At 32.3% G+C, this 21789-nt stretch overlaps 2 protein-coding genes across 48 annotated transcripts; one reads left to right on the top strand and one right to left on the bottom strand.

Moving 5' to 3' along the window:
- Positions 1 to 9534: 9534 nt before the first annotated feature.
- Positions 9535 to 11256, bottom strand: LOC107959793 (RNA-binding protein 7). 2 transcript variants are annotated; one of them, XM_041114346.1, is made up of 5 exons: positions 11048 to 11256; positions 10820 to 10868; positions 10494 to 10705; positions 10101 to 10278; positions 9535 to 9999 (listed from the first exon to the last, which is right to left on the bottom strand). In XM_041114346.1, exons 2-5 carry the CDS (start codon positions 10851 to 10853, stop codon positions 9830 to 9832), a joined length of 594 nt encoding a protein of 197 aa, XP_040970280.1. In that variant the 5' UTR covers positions 10854 to 10868; positions 11048 to 11256; the 3' UTR covers positions 9535 to 9829. The 2 variants fall into 2 exon arrangements, with proteins under 2 accessions (XP_040970280.1, XP_016751434.1); XM_016895945.2 differs by having other exon boundaries at positions 10950 to 11125.
- Positions 11257 to 11618: 362 nt separating this feature from the next.
- On the top strand, positions 11619 to 20338 carry LOC107959794 (uncharacterized). 46 transcript variants are annotated; one of them, XR_005927482.1, is made up of 7 exons: positions 11678 to 11861; positions 12120 to 12309; positions 12384 to 12488; positions 12835 to 12956; positions 13036 to 13137; positions 17678 to 17746; positions 20079 to 20338. XR_005927482.1 is itself a non-coding variant. In XM_016895946.2 (3 exons), exons 1-3 carry the CDS (start codon positions 11619 to 11621, stop codon positions 20247 to 20249), a joined length of 483 nt encoding a protein of 160 aa, XP_016751435.1. In that variant the 3' UTR covers positions 20250 to 20338. The 46 variants fall into 46 exon arrangements, 1 of the variants encoding a protein (XP_016751435.1); XR_005927479.1 differs by having other exon boundaries at positions 12835 to 12920; XR_005927468.1 differs by having other exon boundaries at positions 12444 to 12488; positions 12550 to 12920.
- The last annotated feature ends 1451 nt before the right edge of the window (positions 20339 to 21789 follow it).

The following is a 21789-nucleotide window of genomic DNA, read 5'->3' on the forward strand; positions in this document are numbered from 1 at the left end:
TATTACCATTATCTTTTCCCAGTTTTTATTTTTATTGATGAATGATAATTTTTAGAAATCCTAAAAATGTAGATTTGCAGCTCACTTTTTAAATTGTTTAAACATATTTACTTACTAGTTTTTATACATTTCATTACAACTCATTTGTTTATTTGTTTATTTCTCTTCTATTGTCAAAAAATATTTTCATATTTCATTTTTTTCACAAATTCCTAATCAAAGGCTGAGTTAATTTCCTACAAATTTATTGTAATTAAGATGGAATTTTATTCTCTGAAATAAGATTATTTTCCCCACCTATTAACTTTATTGTTAAAATTAAAACTATCAAATTAATCTTTTTTTTAAATTCTATGATTTATAATTGTTATATATCAGTAATCACCAACCCGAGTCCTATTAGGGATCTGGATTTTCAACTTATGACCTAGATAGGTCCCACTAGAAGATTAAGTGTAAAGTGAGACACGAGAGGACAACAAGGTAAGTTCACGGACCCTGCTTGCAGAGCGAGCTCACGGACTTAGCTCGCAAGGCAAAGCCAATGACCGAGCTTGTAAACAAGGCCATAGATTCAGCTCGCAAGGGCCCAAGGAGCTCGCAGAAAGGGGCTGCGTGCTCCGCAGGCCACCCTGACACATGTTCAGTAGGTATGGAACTCGCCCAAAATGACAGTCCCAAGAATAGAAAGGACTGCGTGTTTAGTAGACACGTGCCCAACAAACTTGGAGTTCGCAGAGAATGTTAGTACTAGGGACAGAGAATGTTAGTATTAGAAACAGCAAACCTAAGACAAAATAGTAGGGCCTTATCATGAGCTATAATAGCATCTGTAACATCATGAATAAATACCCGAACACACCTATTACTGATATACGAGAAAATATTACTCAACAAGAATAGTTGTTGATATGATATGTTAAGTGCTTTTTAATTTTTAATTTATAATTTTATATTACATGCACAAACTATTTTTTAGTATTATTTACATAATTTATAAATAATAAAATATTTATAATTCAATTTTATTTTTATTATTATTTTGAGTATAAATATGATTATTTTAAAATAATATTATGTATCATCAAATTTATCATTGATTAACATATCTCATATCTTAAAATTAATTTGATTTTATTCTCAATGCCATATGACTTATTTCACCATCTCTCCAAAAAAAAAAAAAAAAAGAAACCTAGGAATAAATGCCTTGAGAAGTGGGACAAAATTTGCCTTTGATGCTTTGCTCACAAATTCGAATTTGAGGATCAACACAATCATATTGATTCTGCTTCTTCACCTGCTTGAAGACATGAATAAGTCAGTACACATTTAACCAAAATAAATTTAGGGTAGGACTTAGTTTAGGATGTACTTGAATTAGACATAATAATTACGTAATTATAATTTCAAAACTTGATCGATAAAAGTGTAATTACATCTTAATTTTTCATACTAATAATATAATTGTAATTAAATGTATAATTCTCCTAATTTTTAAATTGAAATAAATAATTGAAATACTCAAACTGCATATATAAAAAAAATATTACAAAAAATATTTGAATAAAGATGAATGAGTATAACATGAGTAAAAGACATATTTTCTACATCTAATGATCACCTATAACATATAAGCAAATTGAGCATCTAAAAACATAACAATCATTTATCAACAATACTACCAAATTGAGGATAGAGTATTTGAGTTAATCATTTCCCATGTTTGGAATTTGAAGCTGGGCAAACAATCAAACCATAATTATTTTTACAAAATTTCCAATCAACTCAGAGTGAGATATTATACTTAAAGGTGATATTAAGTTTGGGTGGAATCATAATAAAATTTCAAATCCGTTTGATAGGTCTTGGCTCGGCTTGAAAAATCGGTATAAAATTTTGTTTAAGTCCAGTTCAACCCACCCGTATAAAAAGAATTTTATTTAAAAAAAATTAAAAGATATAATAGTTTAAATATATTTAAAAACATTAAGGCTCCATTTGTTTGCCAATAAAATATTTTCCGGAAAATAATTTCTAGAAAATGATTTACATTTCTAGAAATGATTTACTTTTCTAGTGTTTAGATGAATCTGTGTAAAATATTTTCTGTTGTTTGGCTGATTTTCTGAAAATATTTCATAAAAGCTGCTTTAAATGAAACAAATATACATATTTAAGAATTTATTATCTTTTCATTGTTTAATTGAGTTTATTATATATATATATTAATAAATTTATATTTTTCTTGCCTGTATTGCATGATGCAGCATGCCAATCTAGTAGAAGCCTAACAAGCTTTTTCCTTTTAAGCATGCAACAAAGCCTATATTGCAATCAACAAGCACTCACTCAAAAATGGTTAATCTCGCATCTGGAAATACCACCCACAATTTCAATGATTCTAGTTCTCTTAGCCACATCTCAAGAGCTAATCCTTCTTTCATTTCAACGAAGGGCACCAAGCTTGCTCAGACCTCAGAGAACACTAATAAGTCCTTAACAATATACACTATTTGAACCATATCTGCCAACATCATGAGGATGCAGTGGTTAAGGCATTTGTTGGCATCACAAAAACTAGGATTCAAACCCTGTAATTGTCATCCCCTTCCCCGTTTGTAATATATGAACCATATCTGAACTCATATGTAAGAACACAACCCTATTCATCATCTGTCATCTCAGTGCATAAATTACAACTCCGAAGTTCCTAATAACTAGCAATGTTCACTTGTAGAAGATACACTTCCTCTGATAGAGAAGCATCCTTTGTTCCTATTATGCTCATACTGAAATAATAGGACCAAGAGACCTCAACAACTTCAAGGCACAGAGGCCAATTCTACAAAAAACAAATAAGTTCTAAAATTATTCAAGAGGATCCCAGTGCAACTAGCAATTGAAATAAATAAAACTTTGCAGAAATAAACACAAACTATAGAAATATAATCCAAGCCAATAAGATGCAAATGATTATGATTATTATTGAAAAAGATAGAAACACTAACTGCATAATTTACACTAGACTTCAACTGGAAGAACCAGTTAAGGTTTCAGTTACAATGCAAGCAAAAGGAGAAAAGTCACAGCTAAATCAACAATACCTTTTTTTTTTACAATGTATACAAAGAAAATTCAGGCTCAAACTCTAAGTAGTCTACATCCATCAACATTTTTTTCCAATTAGTTTCTTCTGATTAGTATTCTATCCATTCTGGACACCTAGGCCATACAATACACATGCATATTTCTCTATGGAGCCGTTGAAAAAGTTATCTCTCAACTTCCTAAAGGTGCACGAGGTGAGCAAACTATCGGAACTAGCTTGATAGCACACACCGACTCTTTCCACTTCCAGCAACTCGGTGAGCTTGTTCAAACCACCATGAAGGCTGTTGCAAAACTTCATCATGTGCTGGATAACGTATACCATGAGAAAATATATCTTGATCAAATCGAAAAACCTAGCTTGACTATCAAGCAAACTCCAGCAAGTCAAAAGCTTAAGCAAGTACCCGAAGTCGTATCCACTATGAAAGGTGACCCAATGGACATCATCATTCAACACGACCCCAGACGACATCAAAATCCCACTGAACCGCTTCACATCGATACATTTCTCGTTATTCTTCTTGAAATCAATCCCACACTGGCACAACAACACGATTGAATCACTAGCAAAGATATCTTCGCTTAAATTAAACTCACGAAAATTGAATTGCCAAATGCAAAAGCTATCAATTCCACAAGTGGGAAGGTTCCCATTCTCATCCCAAAAAAGTGAGACCCAATTGGATCAATTTCAACATATCAACATTATCTTTCAAAGTTTGGTAATTATAATCATTTATATTCTTGAAAGTTCCCACAGGGCGTAGAACCACACCCGAGAACTCAATATCCATAGCCACATAATTATAAGTATCAACAATGTCACGGATCAAAGCAAACTCTTCCCCTAGATTATCAACTACAATTAACACATGTTTCTTTTTTTCCCTTCTTCAAACCGGCTAACGACAAACCTAAGTTGAACATCAGAAAATACAACACCCTTTCCCCATATCAATTTTTTTCGTTCTTACCTTCGAGAGAGGAAGATGAACACCAATGCAGATTTTGACAACAAAAGGCAAAGATGGGGAAAATCAAATATGAACGCTAGCGTCTGGTGTTGAGAATCATTGTTGGTTGACGGCAAGCAGAAGATCGGGGTGTCAAGGATGGGGGAAGGGGAAGGGAAGGGAAAGGGAAGATCAGTGTTGGCTTCTTTTCCTGAAAATTATCTTACCGAAATAAAAAAGGGTAAGACATTTTCCTAAATTAAGGGCTGCTTATCCTGTGTTTTGTAATACATTTTACCTTAGGAAATTATTTTTAGCCAAACAAACACCGGAAAAGGCTTAAAGCTTTTCCGGAAAATGTTTTACTGGCAAACAAACGGAGCTTAAAATAAATGTTTCCCAACACAGTGGAAATAAATTAAAAATTTATACTTAAATAACGCTTAGATAGGTACAACTTAATAAGTAAATGCCTCTAAAATAGTAGCAAAATTAACAATAAAACAAGAGTTATATAACATACAAATAATAACAACAAAATAATGGCAATACACTAGTGAAATGACATCAAAACAGTAAAAAAATAGTAGCAAAACAGTGGCAAATTTTTTTAACAAAATCAGGCCGAGCCAAAAAAAGCTTAGCCGAGGTCTGATTGTTTTCTAAACTAGCCTTATTTTTTTTTTGTTTAAGTTCATTTTTCAGACCTATATTTTTGTCCAAACCCTCCCACTTTTCGAGTAAACCTTTAAGCCTGACTAGATACTCTGACCTATGGTCAGTTCTAATTACGAAAAAGTTAATCGATTAATATAAGGTAAGTGAGAAGCAACAAACAAGCTTCATCAATCCACAATTGCGCCACAGCCTTTTTTTAGATTTATTAAATTAGTTTTGACTGGCATCCAAATTATAAAAAAAATAATAATAATAATAACTATTCAACCCAAACTTAAATTAATCAAATAAAAAACATTAAAATTCGAATGATTCCAACAAGTAAATTAAAAAAAAAAACCAAAAAAAGTCGGAGATAATCAAACTGGGATTACCTTAACCTAAAACATAAGTCCAATAAAAATCACCCAAGAAATTAAAAATCCCAAATTAAATACATCAAATTGAAGGTTCGAGCCCTTTACCCTTTCCCTATTTATCTATTCCTCGGTTTAGAGTTGGAATGAGTAAATAATTCAAAATACGGTGAAAGAAAAACAATACCATTTTACAAACTCTTTTAAAATTTATTTTTAAAAACATTACATTCAAATTAATTTTAAACTCAATTTTGAAATATATTAAATATAAAGTCTTGTATCGATATTTCTGTTTTGAATTTTAGTAATTTTATATTACTATTTTCATTAACGTAATAAATTTAACATTATAAATAATATTTATGATTTTACTAAAACTAATAAAATGTGTTACAATATACTAATAGTATTTTTAATATTTGATTTAAATGTTAAATTAGTATAACGATTGTTGATATACAATAACAACAGAGGGAGTTTTTAGGAGTAGAGAGGAAGAGATCTTAAAACTGGTTGTCCGACCTTTTTTATTTTTTATTTTTTTTCAAGTCATGAAGATGGATTTCTTTTTTAGTACTTGGGTCATGGGTATATTGGGTCAGATTATTTTTATTATAATTATATATAATAATTTGTTTCTCATCTTGTCGAAGAAGAGTTATAAAGTGACTCTTTTGGGTACAAGCTCACACGTGTGAAGCGTATAATTGTAGGCTTACCACGTGAGTTTTAATTTGAAATTTTGTTGAACAAATTTTGCTGTCCGATAGTGTGCTATAGGAGTCAAGAATTGTATTGCAGAATACTACAAACTATATTTTCCGTAAGAAAAAAAATTGTAAATCAACGAACTCAAAGAAAATTGTTTGATATCAGTTGCGATCTTAAATCAACGAGCTATTCGGAGGTTGCAATCTTAAATCAGTGAGCTTTAGTAATATCAGCTCTCAACGCAGGTCAACAAGTTGTTAGGAATTACGATCTTAAATCAACTAACTTAAATAATCAGAAGTTGTAATCTTAAATCAGCGAGTTGTTAGGAGTTGCGTTCTTAAATCGGCGAACTCAAATAATTGGAGGTTGTGATCTTAAATCAACGAGCTTTAGTAATATCAACTCTGAATGTAAGTTAGCAAGCTATTAAAAGTTGCGATCTTAAATTAGTGAACTTAAATAATCGGAGATTGCGATCTTAATTCAACTAACCTTAATAGAATGACTTGGGAATATAAGTCTGCGAGCTATTTCGGAATTGCGAGCTTAACTCAACTAACTTAAATAGTTTGGAGGTTGTGAGTTTTAACTCAACTAACCTTTAAACATTAGCTGGGAACGCAAGTCCACGAGCTCTTTCAAAGTTTGCGAGCTTAACTCAACTAACTCGAATAATCTAGAGGCTGTGAGCTTAACTCAACTAACCTTTAAACATGAGCTGAGAACGCAAGTCTGCGAACTGTTTCGAAGTTGCAAGCTTAACTTAGCTAACTCGAATAATCTGGAGACTGTGAGCTTAACTTAGCTAACCCTTAAACATCAACTGGGAACATAGGTTAGCAAGTTGTTAAGAAATGCGATCTTAGATCAACGAACTCAAATAATTAGAGATAAATCAACTAGCCTTAGTAGAATCAACTGGGAACATAAGTTTGCGAGTTGTTTCAAAGTTGCCAGCTTAACTCAGCTAACTCGAATAATTTGAAGGCTACGAGCTTAACTCAACTAACCTTTAAATATCAGCTGGAAACGTAAGTTTGCAAGTTGTTTTGGAGTTACAAGCTTAACTCAATTAACTCGAATAATTTGGAGGTTGTGAACTTAACACAACTAACCTTTAAACATCAGCTAAGAACATAAGTCTGCGAGCTGTTTCGAAATTACGAGCTTAACTTTACTAACTAGAATTATCTAGAGATCGCGAGCTTAAGTTAACTAACATTTAAGGGAAAATAAGTCCACGAGCTATTTCAAAGTTATACTTTAAAATATTTAAAGATAAATGATTTATTGATTGAAAATATTTATAGCAATAAAGTAATACTATAAATAAACTGAAATGCTATAATTTTATAATTCAAAAATATGATAAACTATGAAAATTTTATTAATTGAAATATTAACATTAAAGGATCTTAGTATTTTAGTACTATATTTTGTTAATATTTTAATCTGTTTGTCTAAAAAAGAAAAAAATGAACATATAGTCATTACTACCATGTTATATTTATATTTCGGAAAAAACTATTATTCTAATAATACATCATACTTTCCCGGTATATAAATATTTTGGATAAATTTTTTTAATAATGGTTTTGGAAGTAAACCACATGATGCTTTAAAATGCTATTTATTTTTATAATTTTTAATAATCTTTTATTTGTTTATTTTTCATTAAAAATGTGTCCTAATACTATCAATGTACATCTAATTCAAACTCACCCTTCTCTAAAGAAATGATTTTTGCTGAATTGCCCTGTATACATCAACACACTTTATTTTTTCTAAAAAATAAAATTGAAAGGGAAGACCCTAAAATTGTACGAATTAACTTTACCGGACAATATTGTATAATTTTTTTTTATAAAGTTTCAATTTTGATTTAAATGGATCGAAAACAATTTTCTCAGTTTTTTTAGGAAAAAAACTGAAGTAAAACTGAAAAAAGGTCTTATATAAAATTTCACCCGTAAACACACCAAGCCATTTAAAAAATATATTATATCACCATTTTCTTATCAAATATAACCAATTTAAAGCAATTAGTGGTGTTTGAAAAATAATCAGAATCACAATTCCACACATAAAATTACACCAAATTATAGTGCGGGTGTCGAATCAAAATTCAAATTTGACCCTGCCAAAGATCAATTCCTACAAGAAAAAGAAAGAAAAATTAATGTATGTACTCTGGCCATGAATTTTGGTACCTAATTTTTAGTTTTTAGTATATATTTATATGTTTTTATAAATTCTTATAATTTATATATTTCAAAATATCATAGGCTCTTTACATATTCTTAATTGAGTATAATTTCAAAATCTATATTTTATACGTTTTTCAAAATAATGATAACCTAGAAAACTGATAAAAAGAAAATGGAGAACATGTAAACTAAACTATGATAAATTCGAACCAACAAATGGTTGTCCAAATCTAAATATTTCTGCTCAAGTTAGTTCTTAACGTGAAACTTTGTGAAATTTTTTTATGAGACCGACCCGTTATAATTGAATTGAATATCAATGCTACATCATCACAAATGTCATAACGACGTTAATGCATAAATACCCAACGGTGATTTTACTTGAACAAAGAGTCTGATTACGATTCAAACTCTGCTAAACCACAGTTGTTGAGTTAAACAAGGACCAAAGAGGTTGATTGAGGATCAAAACCTTCTCTTCTTTGGTCAAAATGTCAATGAAAGTGGACATGATATTAGATAAGTTTGGTCATAGTTTTAACTGTTAAAGATCTGGTTTAATGAAGTAGAACTTGAGTCGAGCTACCCACCCAAATTCAGAAGTCCATCTAAAATTTGAGAGAATTTCAGTAAAAATATTAAACCAAAAAAATAAACTTGTACAAAAAAAAATTAAACTCACTTAAAATATAAGCCAAACTTAAGCTTTAACATTCAATGCTCAAACCCAACCTGAACCAATCCATTTTTAAATTTATAATACTCTGTATTATATAATTTATAACACATTGAAAAAATAAACTTATACTAAATGTATAATACGACTAATATAAACATTGAAATAACGTTAAGATGACTATATAAAAAATATTAAATATTAAAAAGATAATACGAATATTTTAAAAAAATTTTAAAATAATATATGCAGACCTAAAATGAATTTGAGTTAGTCTTTTGTAAATAAGAGCTAGCTTGAACAAAATTTTATGCCCATATTTCAGATCAAGCCGGGCTTAGACAAATATAAAGTATATTAATATCATGTTTAAACCCGGCCCATCCCATGAACACCTACCATGCTTATCATTGGTAGTAAGATGTGATCTTCATATTGGGAAGGTTTGACCAAGCTTTTAGAATTAGAAGTTGAGGCAATGCTTGACAAGTATCCAAAGCCATTAAAATTATTACCTTAACCCATTTAGTGAAAAAATGAGGCCGAAATTCGACATCCTTCGTCAGCAAGAAAAACTAAAATAAATAATGACTAAAAACATCCCATCGGTTACCAAGCACCTACAAGAAAACTGAATATCTAATGCACCTCTAAAATCATTTTTGCTCACTAAGTCACTATAGATTATAAGTTTATAACTAAAATAAAGAAAAACAAAATTAAAAAGAACCACATGCTCTAAGAGTAACATAATATATATGAGACTCCAATTCCTTTTACTCAAAAGGAAGGATATATATATATAAAAGATTTGTGTGAACTTTTTCAGTGAATTCAGCCAAGAAAATAATCTGCTATTCAGTTTCAATCTACTAGCAAATATGGAGTCATAACCATACAAAAATACAATATTTGAAAGGTTGTGAAAGTATGAAATAGCACCACACAATGAAATTGTAGTATGATAAACAAACAATACTGGGACCAAAGAAATAACTTACAAAAAATGCTAGCTTTACCCATTCTGACTAACAACTCTACAGCCTATCTTGTTTGAATAACTACAACAGTCCAATTTTAAGTGCATCATTTAAGAATTTTACCCTCATGTAGCTGTCATAATAAATATCAGTAAAAGGGATATGAAATTGGGTCACTTGTGTCATAGCGACGTGACCTAGGGCGACTAATGCTATCCCATGTTGCCCCAAAAACCCTTCGACTGTATTCATAATCAATATCATTGATATGTGATCCATACCCATTAAAGTGGTGAGAAACACCAGGAGGAGGTGGCGCTGGATCAAAACAAACTTTTCAGCACTCAGGGAACTAAACAGTTCAATCAAGTGACATATCTAAAAAACATACTGAGATAATAAAAGAAAGAAACAATCACCTTGGCTGTAACGCGCAGGATAATCCGGAATCCTAGAAGGGGTTGAAGACTTCTTTGGCTGCTGAGAGGTTTCCATGTGGTTAACTACTCCATGGTAATGCCTTGATTTGTAGGATGAATTTGTAGCAGGCATGGCTGCATTAGCAGGGTTTTGAGAAGACTTGTCTTGCCCGGAGATCTGTTGGGATTACAGTCAATATTCGATTCTTATACAAACGAACTCAGAAGTTGGACATTATGAATCACAGAGGAAGGCAAATATTTCCATTTACACAGCTTAATTGCTAATATGTAGTATATTTGGTACGTGCTTGTTCAGAATAAGAAAACAAGTGAAACTTTACCCCCCGATTATAGAAGAATAACAATAATAAAACAGGGAAAAGAGCTTACCGCAAATTTCAAGGTTCGGTTATAAAGAGTAACAAGGCCAGAAAAGAGCCTGACAGCATAATCAGCAACGTCCTCGGTTTCGTATTCAACAAAGGCAAATCCTTTAGGCTTATCGGTTTCCTTATCTCGAGGGATGTACAGGTCTACTACTCTTCCTGCTTGGATAAGAATATCGTACAGAACTCTGTCGCTTACCCTCTCATCCAAATTACCTTTTATTTCAATAATTAAGAAAAAAACAGATCAGAGCACAATTTAAACTAAACAATTCCAATCATATATAAATAAAAAAGAACAGAGATATTGATTGTTAAAGCACAACCAACCTATGTAGACACTGCAACTAGAATTCCCTGACATAGTTGCTGTTAATACCTACAGAATCAACGGCAAGCAATTTCCAACAACAACAACAAAAAAAAAAATAAACTTCAGCCAGTAATTTTCAATCCCAACCTCGATCAAAGAAAATCCCAAACCAGAAAATCCAAGAAGGTTTAGCAGCTAGGAGATGATTTCCAAAAGGAAACGTAGACTTGAGGAAGTGGCAGTACCAATTTTTCAATCTAGATCGATGGCTTCTTAGGGTTTTTGTTTGGGGAAAATTTATCTAGGTAATGTGAAAAGAGAAGGAAACAGGATCCCCTTGATGGATTGGGATAAAAATTTCTGCTAGGGGCGCCCCAAGACGGAGAACAGCGGTAGACGGCGGTTCCGGTGGCCGGTCTAGGGGATTTTGGGCTGGTTTTAGCTAGGACGGGACTAGAACGAGTGAGATAAATAGAAATAGAAAAACGAAACCGTCGTTTTTTAATGTTTCTAGAGATATCTGTGTATATATAATTTCCTTATTTTATTATTTTGTTACTAAATTTAAAATTAATTGTTGGGCCTAACAAAATAACTAAAAATATATTTTTAATAAATCTATAAATTTTTATAAACATTTTTTTGAATAATATGACTGGGCTCATAATAAAATAATAAAACAATACTCAAGTAAATATTTGGGCTCAAGTCCGTCTGCCCATACGAGCAAAACAAAACAAAGAAAAGAAAGCACCTATTACCTAACCCAAAACTAAAAATAAAGAATGACAGACAGTAAAGAAATAAAATAAATAGATGGAAAACAAAATGAAATCAAAGAAAATCTCCCAGTCACATCAGCCAGCCTGGCCATTTATTATTTTGCTCGTCCTTTCATTTCCCAACAGCCACGCATTAATGGATAGCCATTCCAAAAGATATCCAAATCTTGTTATCCTGAACTGCTCCCTACTCTGCGTCATTTCATCTTCAATCCGGAGGTTCTCTCCATCTCCCCTCTGGTTTTGTTACACTGTGGATCATCGTTTCCCCTCCCAGGTATGTGTCTTCCCTTCCCACTAACGCTGCTTTTGCTAGATTGTGGGCTTGAATGTTCTTCGTTCTATGGATAAACTTGAAAATAACTTCTTCTACCCTGAATCTCCTGCTCTGTATGTCATAAATAATCGCACCAAGAACCGATTTATCCATTTCCGTCCTCTGGCATTTTTGTATGACTGTTTTCGAATCCCCTTCTATCATTACTTTTGTTAACTCCATTTCTATTACTAACTTCATGGCGTCTAATCCTGCGAGGGCTTCTGCTACGAACGGGGTGGGAATATCCTCATGTATAACTATCTTTGAGGCTTTTAAATCTCCCATCTGGTCTCGAACGACTATACCTGAGGCAAATCTAGCATTTCTTCTGCCAAAGGCTGCGTCAAACTGAGCTATGATGCCTTCTGTCGCCCCGGTATAACTGATTGCCCTTTTGGTAGAAAAGGTAGGTGTTTTCATTCGGATCCCATCCATTTCTGATATGTAACTACTTACTTTCCTTGCTAACTCCCTAACTAGAATAATCTTCTTTTCATGTACTAACTGATTTTGGGAACTCCATATGCACCATACGCACAGCAAAAGAACCGATATTGCTCTATTGTACCCCTTTCAAGAACCCAGGTTAGCCATTCCCAAAAACTTTGATTACTATGAGTTCTGGTCCAAGACCTCCATATTTCAGTGATTGCAGGACAAAGACAAAAGATATGGCTACTATCTTCCTCTTCAAGTCTGCACCGAGTACACCAAGTGTACTCTGTTACTTTCTTAGATCTTAGATTAACTAGTGAAGGAATATAGTTCCAGGAAATTCGCCAGATCAGTATCTTTATTTTACTTGTTATCTGTAAATTCCATAATTTCTTCTAGAAATTTCTTGTTTCGGGCTATAAAAGATAAACATTAGGATTCAAGCTAGCATTATGTAATAGTTTATAGGCGCTTCTGACTGAGAACTCTCTTGAAGGCTCCTCTCTCCACACCTGAAAGTCAGCATGTTCTGTATCTGATAAGGGAATCTTCAGAATTTTCTGCGCTATGTCCGGCTGAAAGGTATTATTGATTAGCTCTCGCTTCCAAGTCCTACAGGTACTATTGATTAAATCTGAAACTGATGAAACTTCACTGCTTGTCTCTCTACCTGGCTCACCAATGACTCTACATTCAGGAATCCAAACAGTCATTCCATACATCAATCTCAGTCCCTCGTCTGACTCTTCAACACAGCCCGTCCTGAATGAGCCCTCGAGCTGCCCAGATGCTCTTTCAGGTATATGATGGTAACCAACCCAGCTATGCGTTCAAAAAATTTGATTGCGGATAATATTTGGCTTTTAAAACTTTAGCTAATAAGGAACTCGGATTTTAATGAGACGCCAACCCTGCTTAGCTAAAAGTGCAATATTAAATTGGCTAAAATTTTGAAAACCTATACCTCCAACTTCTTTTAAAAAATCATAGTTCTTCAAGGGCACCAATGAATTCCTCTCCTCCTCTGCCCCTTTTGCCACCAAAATTTGGCGATTATACCTTCCATTTCATCACGTAATGTCTTTGGTAGTAGAAAACAAGCCATGGAGTAAGTTGGTATCGCTTGTAAAATGGCTTTAATAAATCTCTTTTCCTCCCTGAGACAGTAATATTGTACTCCAATTATCAATCCGTTGTTTTATTTTGTCCTTAAATACTTGAAAAAATTCTTTTTTCTTTCTCCCAACTAAACTTGGCAGCCCTAAATACTTTTCAAATTCATTGGAGCTACGAATTCCCAATTGGATGACCACCATCTGCCTGACTTCCTCAGCTAAATTACTACTAAAAAAAGACTGTCGATTAGTCAAAATTTACGCACCTGAGCTATTTCTATACTCTCACAAGATCTGTTTAAGTGTGCTTACACCTTTGCTTGATGCTTCTTCAAATAGTAAGCAGTCATCAGCAAACAATAGATGAGACACCCTAGTGCCACTTCTGCTGGCTTTGACACCTTTTATAACCCCTTCCCTAGTAGCAGTTCGCATTAGACTCGATAGGCCTTATCCACATATCAAGAATAAAAAAGGGCTTAATGGGTCTCCCTGCCTAAGTCCCCTTGTTGGATAGAAATCGTCTCATTTAATGCCATTAAACACTATTGAATAGGAGACACTAGAGATGCATTTCATAATTGAATCAATCCATTTTTGACTGAAACCCATTTTATGCATGATTTCTTGGAGAAAGTTCCATTATACTCTGTCATAGGCCTTACTCATGTCTAACTTGACTGCCATAAATCCCTTCTTCCTCCCTCTCTTCTGTTTCATCGAATGTAATATTTCATAGGCCACTAATGCATTATCTGTTATGAGTCTTCTTGGCACAAATACACTTTGTGCTTCGTCAATATATTTGTCAATGACTCCTCTAAATCTATTTGCAATCACCTTCGCCACGATTTTATATAGAACATTGCATAGACTAATTGGCCGAAAATGAGTCAAATGAGAAGGATTAGATATCTTTGGGATCAGCACAATCTGTGTAGTATTAATAGAACTAACCTCCATTTCACCATTAAGAAGATTTAGGCAAAAAGAAACATCACTCCCAACGTTATCCCAACATCTTCGGTTAAAAAGGGTTGGAAATCCATCCTCTCTTGGTGCCTTGGTGGACCCCATCTCAAATAAAGCTCCTCGAATTTCCTCATCCTCGTAAGGAGTTAAGAGTTTCCTGTTGTCTTCATCAAAGATACAACGTTTAATACTTGCAAAAACTTGATCATTAAAAATAGTCCTCCCTGTTGTAAATAAATTCTCAAAATATACCTGTGTAACGTCCTCCATTTCCTGAGTGTCTTCCGTGAACTCCCTATTGTCATGCTGCAACTTCTTAATCCAATTCTTCTTCCTCCTTTATGTTGCATGGCTGTGAAAAAAAGCTGTGTTCCTATCGCCAAGATGAAGCCAATTCAACCGAGCCCTATGTTCCCAGTAATATTCTTCCTTTTTGTAACAGCCTGGTTTTTTAAGGTTGATTCGAACAGTGGTTTCAGGGCCACCAAATTCGAACGAGTAGGTTGGTAAATATTATATTTAATATTTACGAGTTAATTGTGATTTAAAAAATGTTTTTGATATTGTGATTTTTGTTTTATAAGCGATTTATTAAGTTCAAGTGGTATGACTCTAAGGTCAAGTGGGTTTAGAAAATGAAGTATCGGGATCTTCTTTCTATAAACCGAGTCATAAATATTTTTATAAATATTTACGTAGTGGCAATAAGATGGTATTAAAGTTTCGTTGAACAATTATATCGTTTCGATAGTTAATTAAACAAAAAGGACTAAATTGTGTAAAGTGCAAAAGTTGTGTTCTATAATCTAAAGGTATTAAATAGATATAGAACTTAAAAGTAGAAGTCCTTATTTGGTAATTAGCCCATTAAAGAGATAGTGGGATATGATGGCTTGGCATTTGGTGTAATAAATAAAGTGTATAAAGGTTAATATTGTAAATTGGTTAAAAATAATAATAAAATGAATATAATAAAAGAATCAAGGTGTCATCTTTTTCATTCTCTTTTTACTAGCCGAATATGAAGGCTTGAGAAGCCATGGAAGAAGCTTCCAACTTTCAGCTAATGCATGGTAGGCATTTCTAGTCTTGTTTTTAATTATTTTTATATTTTCGGGATTGTTGTTGCTTAATCTATCTAATGAGGGGACTATTTTGCAAAACCATTGAATAGTTTGATATTTGCCATTGATGAGTATAATAGGGCTTTGAAGTTTAATGGAAGAATATGAGTCCTTGTTGATAGTTAAACACTTTTTGTTAAGTGATTTTTTGTGAAATTGACAATTAAGGGCTAAATTGATAAATTTGAAAATTTTGTGGTTAAAATGTCAAATAAATGAAATATGTGGGTTGCGAGAGACACTAATGATATTCTTCTATAGTAGAATTTTACTCAATTTTATAAATTTGCATTTTTATGATATAGGGACTAAATTGTAAGAAGTTGAAATATTAGGGGCAAAATTATAATTGTCATAAAGTGAATTATGGACTGTTTTGATACCATGAATATTTGGCTAAGCTTAATTATGGTTAAAAATGGTTAATTTGCATATTTTGAGCTCAGGGACTAAAATGAATAAAAGTAAAACTTTAGAGGTAATTTTGTAAAAATAAAAAAATACCAAATTGTATGAAATGAGGTGTTTTAATGTTTAAATTAGTATACTGAATGAAATTATTAATTTAGATCAAGATTGGGTGGAAAATCGAGAAAATTGAAAAAATTATCAAAATGTTCCTGAACTTTGGTATCTCTACAATTTAGCCAGGTAAGTTTGTATGCAATAAGCATTGTTAAATTGATGTTTCTAATGCTTTAATATTGTATAAATTGTATATACGTGAATATTTTAATGTCTGACGACATATCGACAAAATGTGGCACTTAGTGTGTGTGGCAATCAAATATGGTACTCAGTGTACGAAATATTGAGAATGACACTTAGTATGCGAGATATTGAGAATGACACTTAGTGTGCAAAATATCAAATGATTCAAAGGATATTATAAATTGTGATTGAATGATTAAATAGAGCAAAGTGAGCAGGTATACATGCTATATTATATGAATTGTTTATGAGACGACTTTATAATGGTGATATTTGGGCTTTGAGCCTAGCAAGCTTTAAGCAGGTGAATAATATTATCGGATTTAAAACCTAGCAGGCTAAATGCCGGTGATTTGATAAAAGTCTAAGACTATGAGACTGTGTTAAATCGACAATTGAATTTGTTCAATGCATTAAGTTGGCCAGGTATGTGATATATTCTTATGCATGTTAGATCGATTGGAATTGAATCATGAATATGAAATGAGAAGCATAGGTGAAAATGCCTATGTCATATATGTGAGTAAGGGTAAAACCATCGTAAATTATCGATAAGGGTGGACTATGTGCGGAATCATCTTATAATTGCTAATTTGAACGGTTGTGTGCGAATCATTGAGCATGATGTATTGTATTGAGATTATGCTTGAGTGAAATTATAGATATGTGATGAAATTGATTGGTGATATACATGTTTAAATAATGTGAATGCAAAGAATATGTGAAAGAGTAAATTTGTAATAAATCTGCTTGGGACAGCAGCAGTAATGTGATTTTGGAAAATCACCATAAATTTTTGGAGTTGAGTTAGAAGCTGAATAAATTATGTAATTAAAGCTTAATGAGTCTAGTTTCTTATAAAAGAAACCGTGTAAGCAAAATAATTTTTGATAATGATATATTTGAAGTGGCGTGGGATAAATTCAAATGACTTCGGGGTCCCCTGTTCTGTTTTTAGAAAATCATTATAATTTGTACAAAAATGGTTATAAGATAAAATTTATATGCTTAGATTCCTTAATGAGTATGGTTTCAAATGAAATCAAATATAACATATTTTGAATTCTGTACAATGAGAAATTTGATTCGTAGTGAAGAGTGGTCAGATTAGTTAAACAGTGAAACAGAGGAAACTTTAAGAAAAATCTGGTATTGATTGGCCAAACCTAAAATTCTGAAAATTTTATGGATGGAAGATTTATGAGTCTATTTTCAGGGAAAATTAACGGCAATTGATTTGGAGTTTTGTAGCTCCAGTTATAAATAATTTAGTTACTATTGCTCAGGAAGACAACTTGTAGTGAATTTGTGATTATGTTGTAAACATTGATAAAACTTGTTAATGAGTTGCTTATTGTTTTCTTATGAACTTACTAAGTGTAAAGCTTACTCCCCTTTTATTTCCCATATTCCCTAGGGTTGCCAGGATAGCTCGGGTTGGAGGCCGTCAGAGATATTATCACATTGTCAAGTCTACGCTATCGGCGTAAGTAAATCTTAGTGTTTCGAGTCTATGACATGTATAGGGTTGTAAAGTTGAGTAAGTAAATGATATAAGACTAAGATATTGGTAAATATTTAATAATGCCTCATGAATATTTTGGGGCTTGTAAGCCCGATTAAAGGATAATATACGTGTGTATGAAAAGTTTAAATCTGGTAGCACCTCGAACCCTGTTCCGGCGAGGGATACGGGCGAAGGGTGTTACATTTTTAATTTCAAAGTTTAGCTGAATTTTTGTGTCAATCATGTCAGCTAAATTTTTTTCATCCCTTTCAGCATTGATTAGTTCTGATAATTTCTTTGTTAACATCTCCTTTTTTCACTTTCTGCTCATTCGTATCGTCCTTACCCACCTTTTCAGCCCTATTCTCAAAACCTCAAGCTTTTGCCAAAGATCACCTGCTGCTCTCTCCTAAAGGTTTTTAACTTCTTCATAAAAAGAGTCTTCTAGCGTTCACCATGCTTCGAATTTAAAATTACCCTCTCTTCTCATGACCTCTTCTTTACGAGTCTCAATCAATAGAGGGCAATGATCAGAAAAAAAATTAACCAGGTTGGACTACCACTTCGGGAAACAAAGCCATCCAACTTGTAGTAACAACCCCCCTATCCAGTCGTTCTCGTATGTTTGTCTTAGGGAGATTTCCCCTCTCCCAAGTAAACCACCTCTCCGAAAAACCCACATCATTTAGATGACATTCCTCTAACGTTCTCCGAAACAAATCCATCATTCTCTCTTCTCTTGGTAAGCCTCCCTGTTTCTCGCAACCATACATAATTTCGTTGAAATCCCCACAAACAAACCAAGGGATATCTTCCTCGTGACTTAGAGTTTTCAAGGCAGCCCAAGAGTCTTCTCTGTCTCGGACATAAGGGGTACAATAAAAGCCCGTAAGACGCCATTTTCCACTGATTTCTGCGTCATCCACTATCACATCAATATGCCTCTTGGAAAAACTTCTAAGAATTATCACGATATCATTTTTCCATGCCATACACAAGCCTCCTCTCGTTCCCTCCGAATCAACTTCAATTCCATTTGCAAAACCACAACTTCTTCGAACTCTCTCCATTTGTAAACTAAAGAAGACTAATTGGGGATTGCAAGTCTTCAGCGAATGCCGAAGTCTTCTAATTGTTCGAGGTTTCCCCAAACCTCAAACATTCCAACTTAAAATTTTCATTGCATCCGATCGGCTTACCTCCTGGCAGCCGTCGTAATATTAAATCGCTTTCCTCCACTTTCCTGTTACTGGACAGCACCATACTGTTATCACCATTTTCTACGAAATTATCATATTCAATTCTAAATCTTTTCTTCCCCTCCTCTCCGATTAGTGGTGGGTCCTCCAAATCATGCTCCATAGAATCATGCATCTATTTTGACAATACACCTGTCACCCTTTGAATAGACCCTAATGATCCCTCTGCTAAATTAAATCCAAGAACTGGGTCCACAGGTTTTACACAACTTCTTTTATCTTTCTTCCTCCAAAACCTATTCCCTTCTCCTACCATACGACCCCCATCATCTCTTATTTTCCCTTCCCCATCCTCTCTTAACCAGATACTCTTCATTGCTAATGCTCTTCGGGTCTGGGCTCGTAGAGACAAATCCCAACCCATTTCAGCTACTTCCACACCAAGTGTCATCTTTGCTTCACAGAAAGAGTCGCTATGGCCCAATCTTCCGCAGAAAAAGTAAAATAACGATATTCGTTCATATTTGAAATTGACATATGACTTTCTTTCAGAAAACAGAATCTGCTTCTTCCTTTTTAAAGGACGCCTTACATCAATTTGGACTCTGATCCTCATAAAATTGCTATTCTCCTTACCCAAATTAGAGCCATCATATTCCAAAAAACTCCAAAAAAATTCCCTAGTTGAACAGCCAAACTCTCAAAAAATAATCCAATGGGAACATCATGTATTTGAACCCAAAACGGCGTCATAATTAAGGGTACTTGTAGTGGATCCTCTCCCCAGTTCAATTTATAAAGCAGCAACAAATGGCTGTTGAAGGTCCAAGGAGAACCTTTAATAACCCTTTCCAGATCCATAATATGAAAAAATTGAAACAAACACCTTTTCTCTCCCAGATCTTAGATCTGAACGCCCCAAACTGGGTGCCACAAATTAGCCAAAGTACTCCTCATTGCTGGAAAGTGAATGACGCTAGCAGTAAGAAAACAACCCACAAGTTGGAAAATCTCCCCTCTTTCTTATCTGTTCAGATCTGGCTGTATTTGAATAATTTCATCTTCTTCTTCATTTATTGAAAGTTGAGCCAATTCAGTTTCCATCTTTGCAGGTCCAATCGCAAACTATGCCTTCTATTAACAGTGCACAAGAGATTACAGCCAAGAAGCTCCGCCTCCACAAAACTAAACCAAAAAAACAAATTAAAAAAACAAACCCTAATCACTTTGCCAGAGCGAAAAACAGTAGCGTGTCAAGGACGACAGACCTAGGTTTTATATAATTCATTGATTAATTGAACTTGTTAGAATTATTATAAACTTTATAATTCATCATTTGAAAGAATAATTTTTATAAATATTTTTTGTTATTAGTGTATACGTTAAAAATTACGTATTTAAAATATAAATATAAATATAAATAAATAAAAAGCAAAGTTTAAAACTATACCACATATGTAATATTTACGAAATTAAAATAATAATAATAAAAAATTAATTTAAATTAATAAGTAAATACTTTTAATTTATAGTATTAAATGCATTGCAATAGTTTATTATTAAGTTGTGACAGTAGCGAAATCGACGACATTATTGAGAAATACACATAATATGGGCAAACAATTTGTATAATAACATCAGAATGTATAAATATATTAAAAGAAAGCTTTGGTTAAAGTGATGAAAAAAAGAATTTTATAAATATTGGTAGCATGGTTCAAATATTAATATTTGTAAATTATTTATTTATTCAAATATTAATATTTGTAAATTATTTATTTATTTTTTTAAATAAGAAAAAGACACAAATACCCTCATAATAATATAACTTATTTAAAATACATAAGATTATTTTATTAATTTTCTCAACTGTTTGAGAAAAGAAATAGAAAATTATTCTAAATTGAACTAAATTCTAATTTTTATTTAATTTATAATTAATTTTATTTTTATAATGTAAAAATAAATATTTTATTTTGAAAATAATGAAAATAACTTAAAAGTAATATATAAAATGTTATTTTCAGAAAATACTATATGAATGTTATTGATTATTTTTTATTTATTTGAAAAATTAAAAATTTAAAAACATTTTTTAGTATACTTTAAAACTTTATTAAATAATATATATAAGTCATAAAATAAAACTTATTCCGTCAAAAATAAAAATTAAACATCAAAACCCAAAATTAAAATGAAAATTTGAAACCAAATTAAATTATCACAACTAATTCAAAAAAAATTCAGATATCCTAATTTAATTCGACTAAATTTAACTTTATATCTCTTTTTTTATTTTGTATTTAAATGTTATATTTAAAAATATAAAATTTAAATTAGCATCGTAAATATGAAATAGGGTTAATTTATTAAATAGGGTTCATTTAATCAATTTGAATTAATCCAATTTAAAGAACAAGTGACCAAACCTATTTACGTGAAGTTTTGGTTGCCCAATGAAGCACTTATGGAAAATTAAGGCTACTTTAGTAAATAGAAAAATCAATCTTAGAAAATTTGTAATTGTAGATATGCTTCGATCTCGTTTGTCGATATAAAGCTAGTTGTACAGTTAGATTTGAGGGAACTTAACTATAAATAAAGAGCCACCTCTTATTTGCAATCATCCATTGTATCCTATTTTTTGAGTTAAAGAATATATTGAGAATATTTACTCAAACACTTAGTGTGTTGTGCTTTTTTGTGGCTATTCTGTTATTTCGAACTTTCTTTTGATTTTGAGTTTTGTTTATTTTCGATGCCTTGGAGAATTTCTATAAATAATAATCAAGCTAACTTAAGTGTATTTAAAATGAAGATTTT

This window comes from Gossypium hirsutum, chromosome A05 (assembly GCF_007990345.1).
Source record: "Gossypium hirsutum isolate 1008001.06 chromosome A05, Gossypium_hirsutum_v2.1, whole genome shotgun sequence".
NCBI lineage: Eukaryota > Viridiplantae > Streptophyta > Magnoliopsida > Malvales > Malvaceae > Gossypium > Gossypium hirsutum.

Coding starts and splice junctions, on each gene's coding strand:
- LOC107959793 (XM_041114346.1), bottom strand. CDS start 10,853: ATGTCAGGGAATTCTAGTTGCAGTGTCTACATAG. Junction 10,706..10,819: donor TAGTTGCAGTGTCTACATAG/GTTGGTTGTGCT, acceptor TTGAAATAAAAG/GTAATTTGGATGAGAGGGTA. Junction 10,279..10,493: donor ACCGAACCTTGAAATTTGCG/GTAAGCTCTTTT, acceptor TAATCCCAACAG/ATCTCCGGGCAAGACAAGTC.
- LOC107959794 (XM_016895946.2), top strand. CDS start 11,619: ATGGAAAACAAAATGAAATCAAAGAAAATCTCCCAGTCACATCAGCCA. Junction 11,862..17,677: donor ATCATCGTTTCCCCTCCCAG/GTATGTGTCTTC, acceptor CATATTCCCTAG/GGTTGCCAGGATAGCTCGGG. Junction 17,747..20,078: donor GTCAAGTCTACGCTATCGGC/GTAAGTAAATCT, acceptor CCATCTTTGCAG/GTCCAATCGCAAACTATGCC.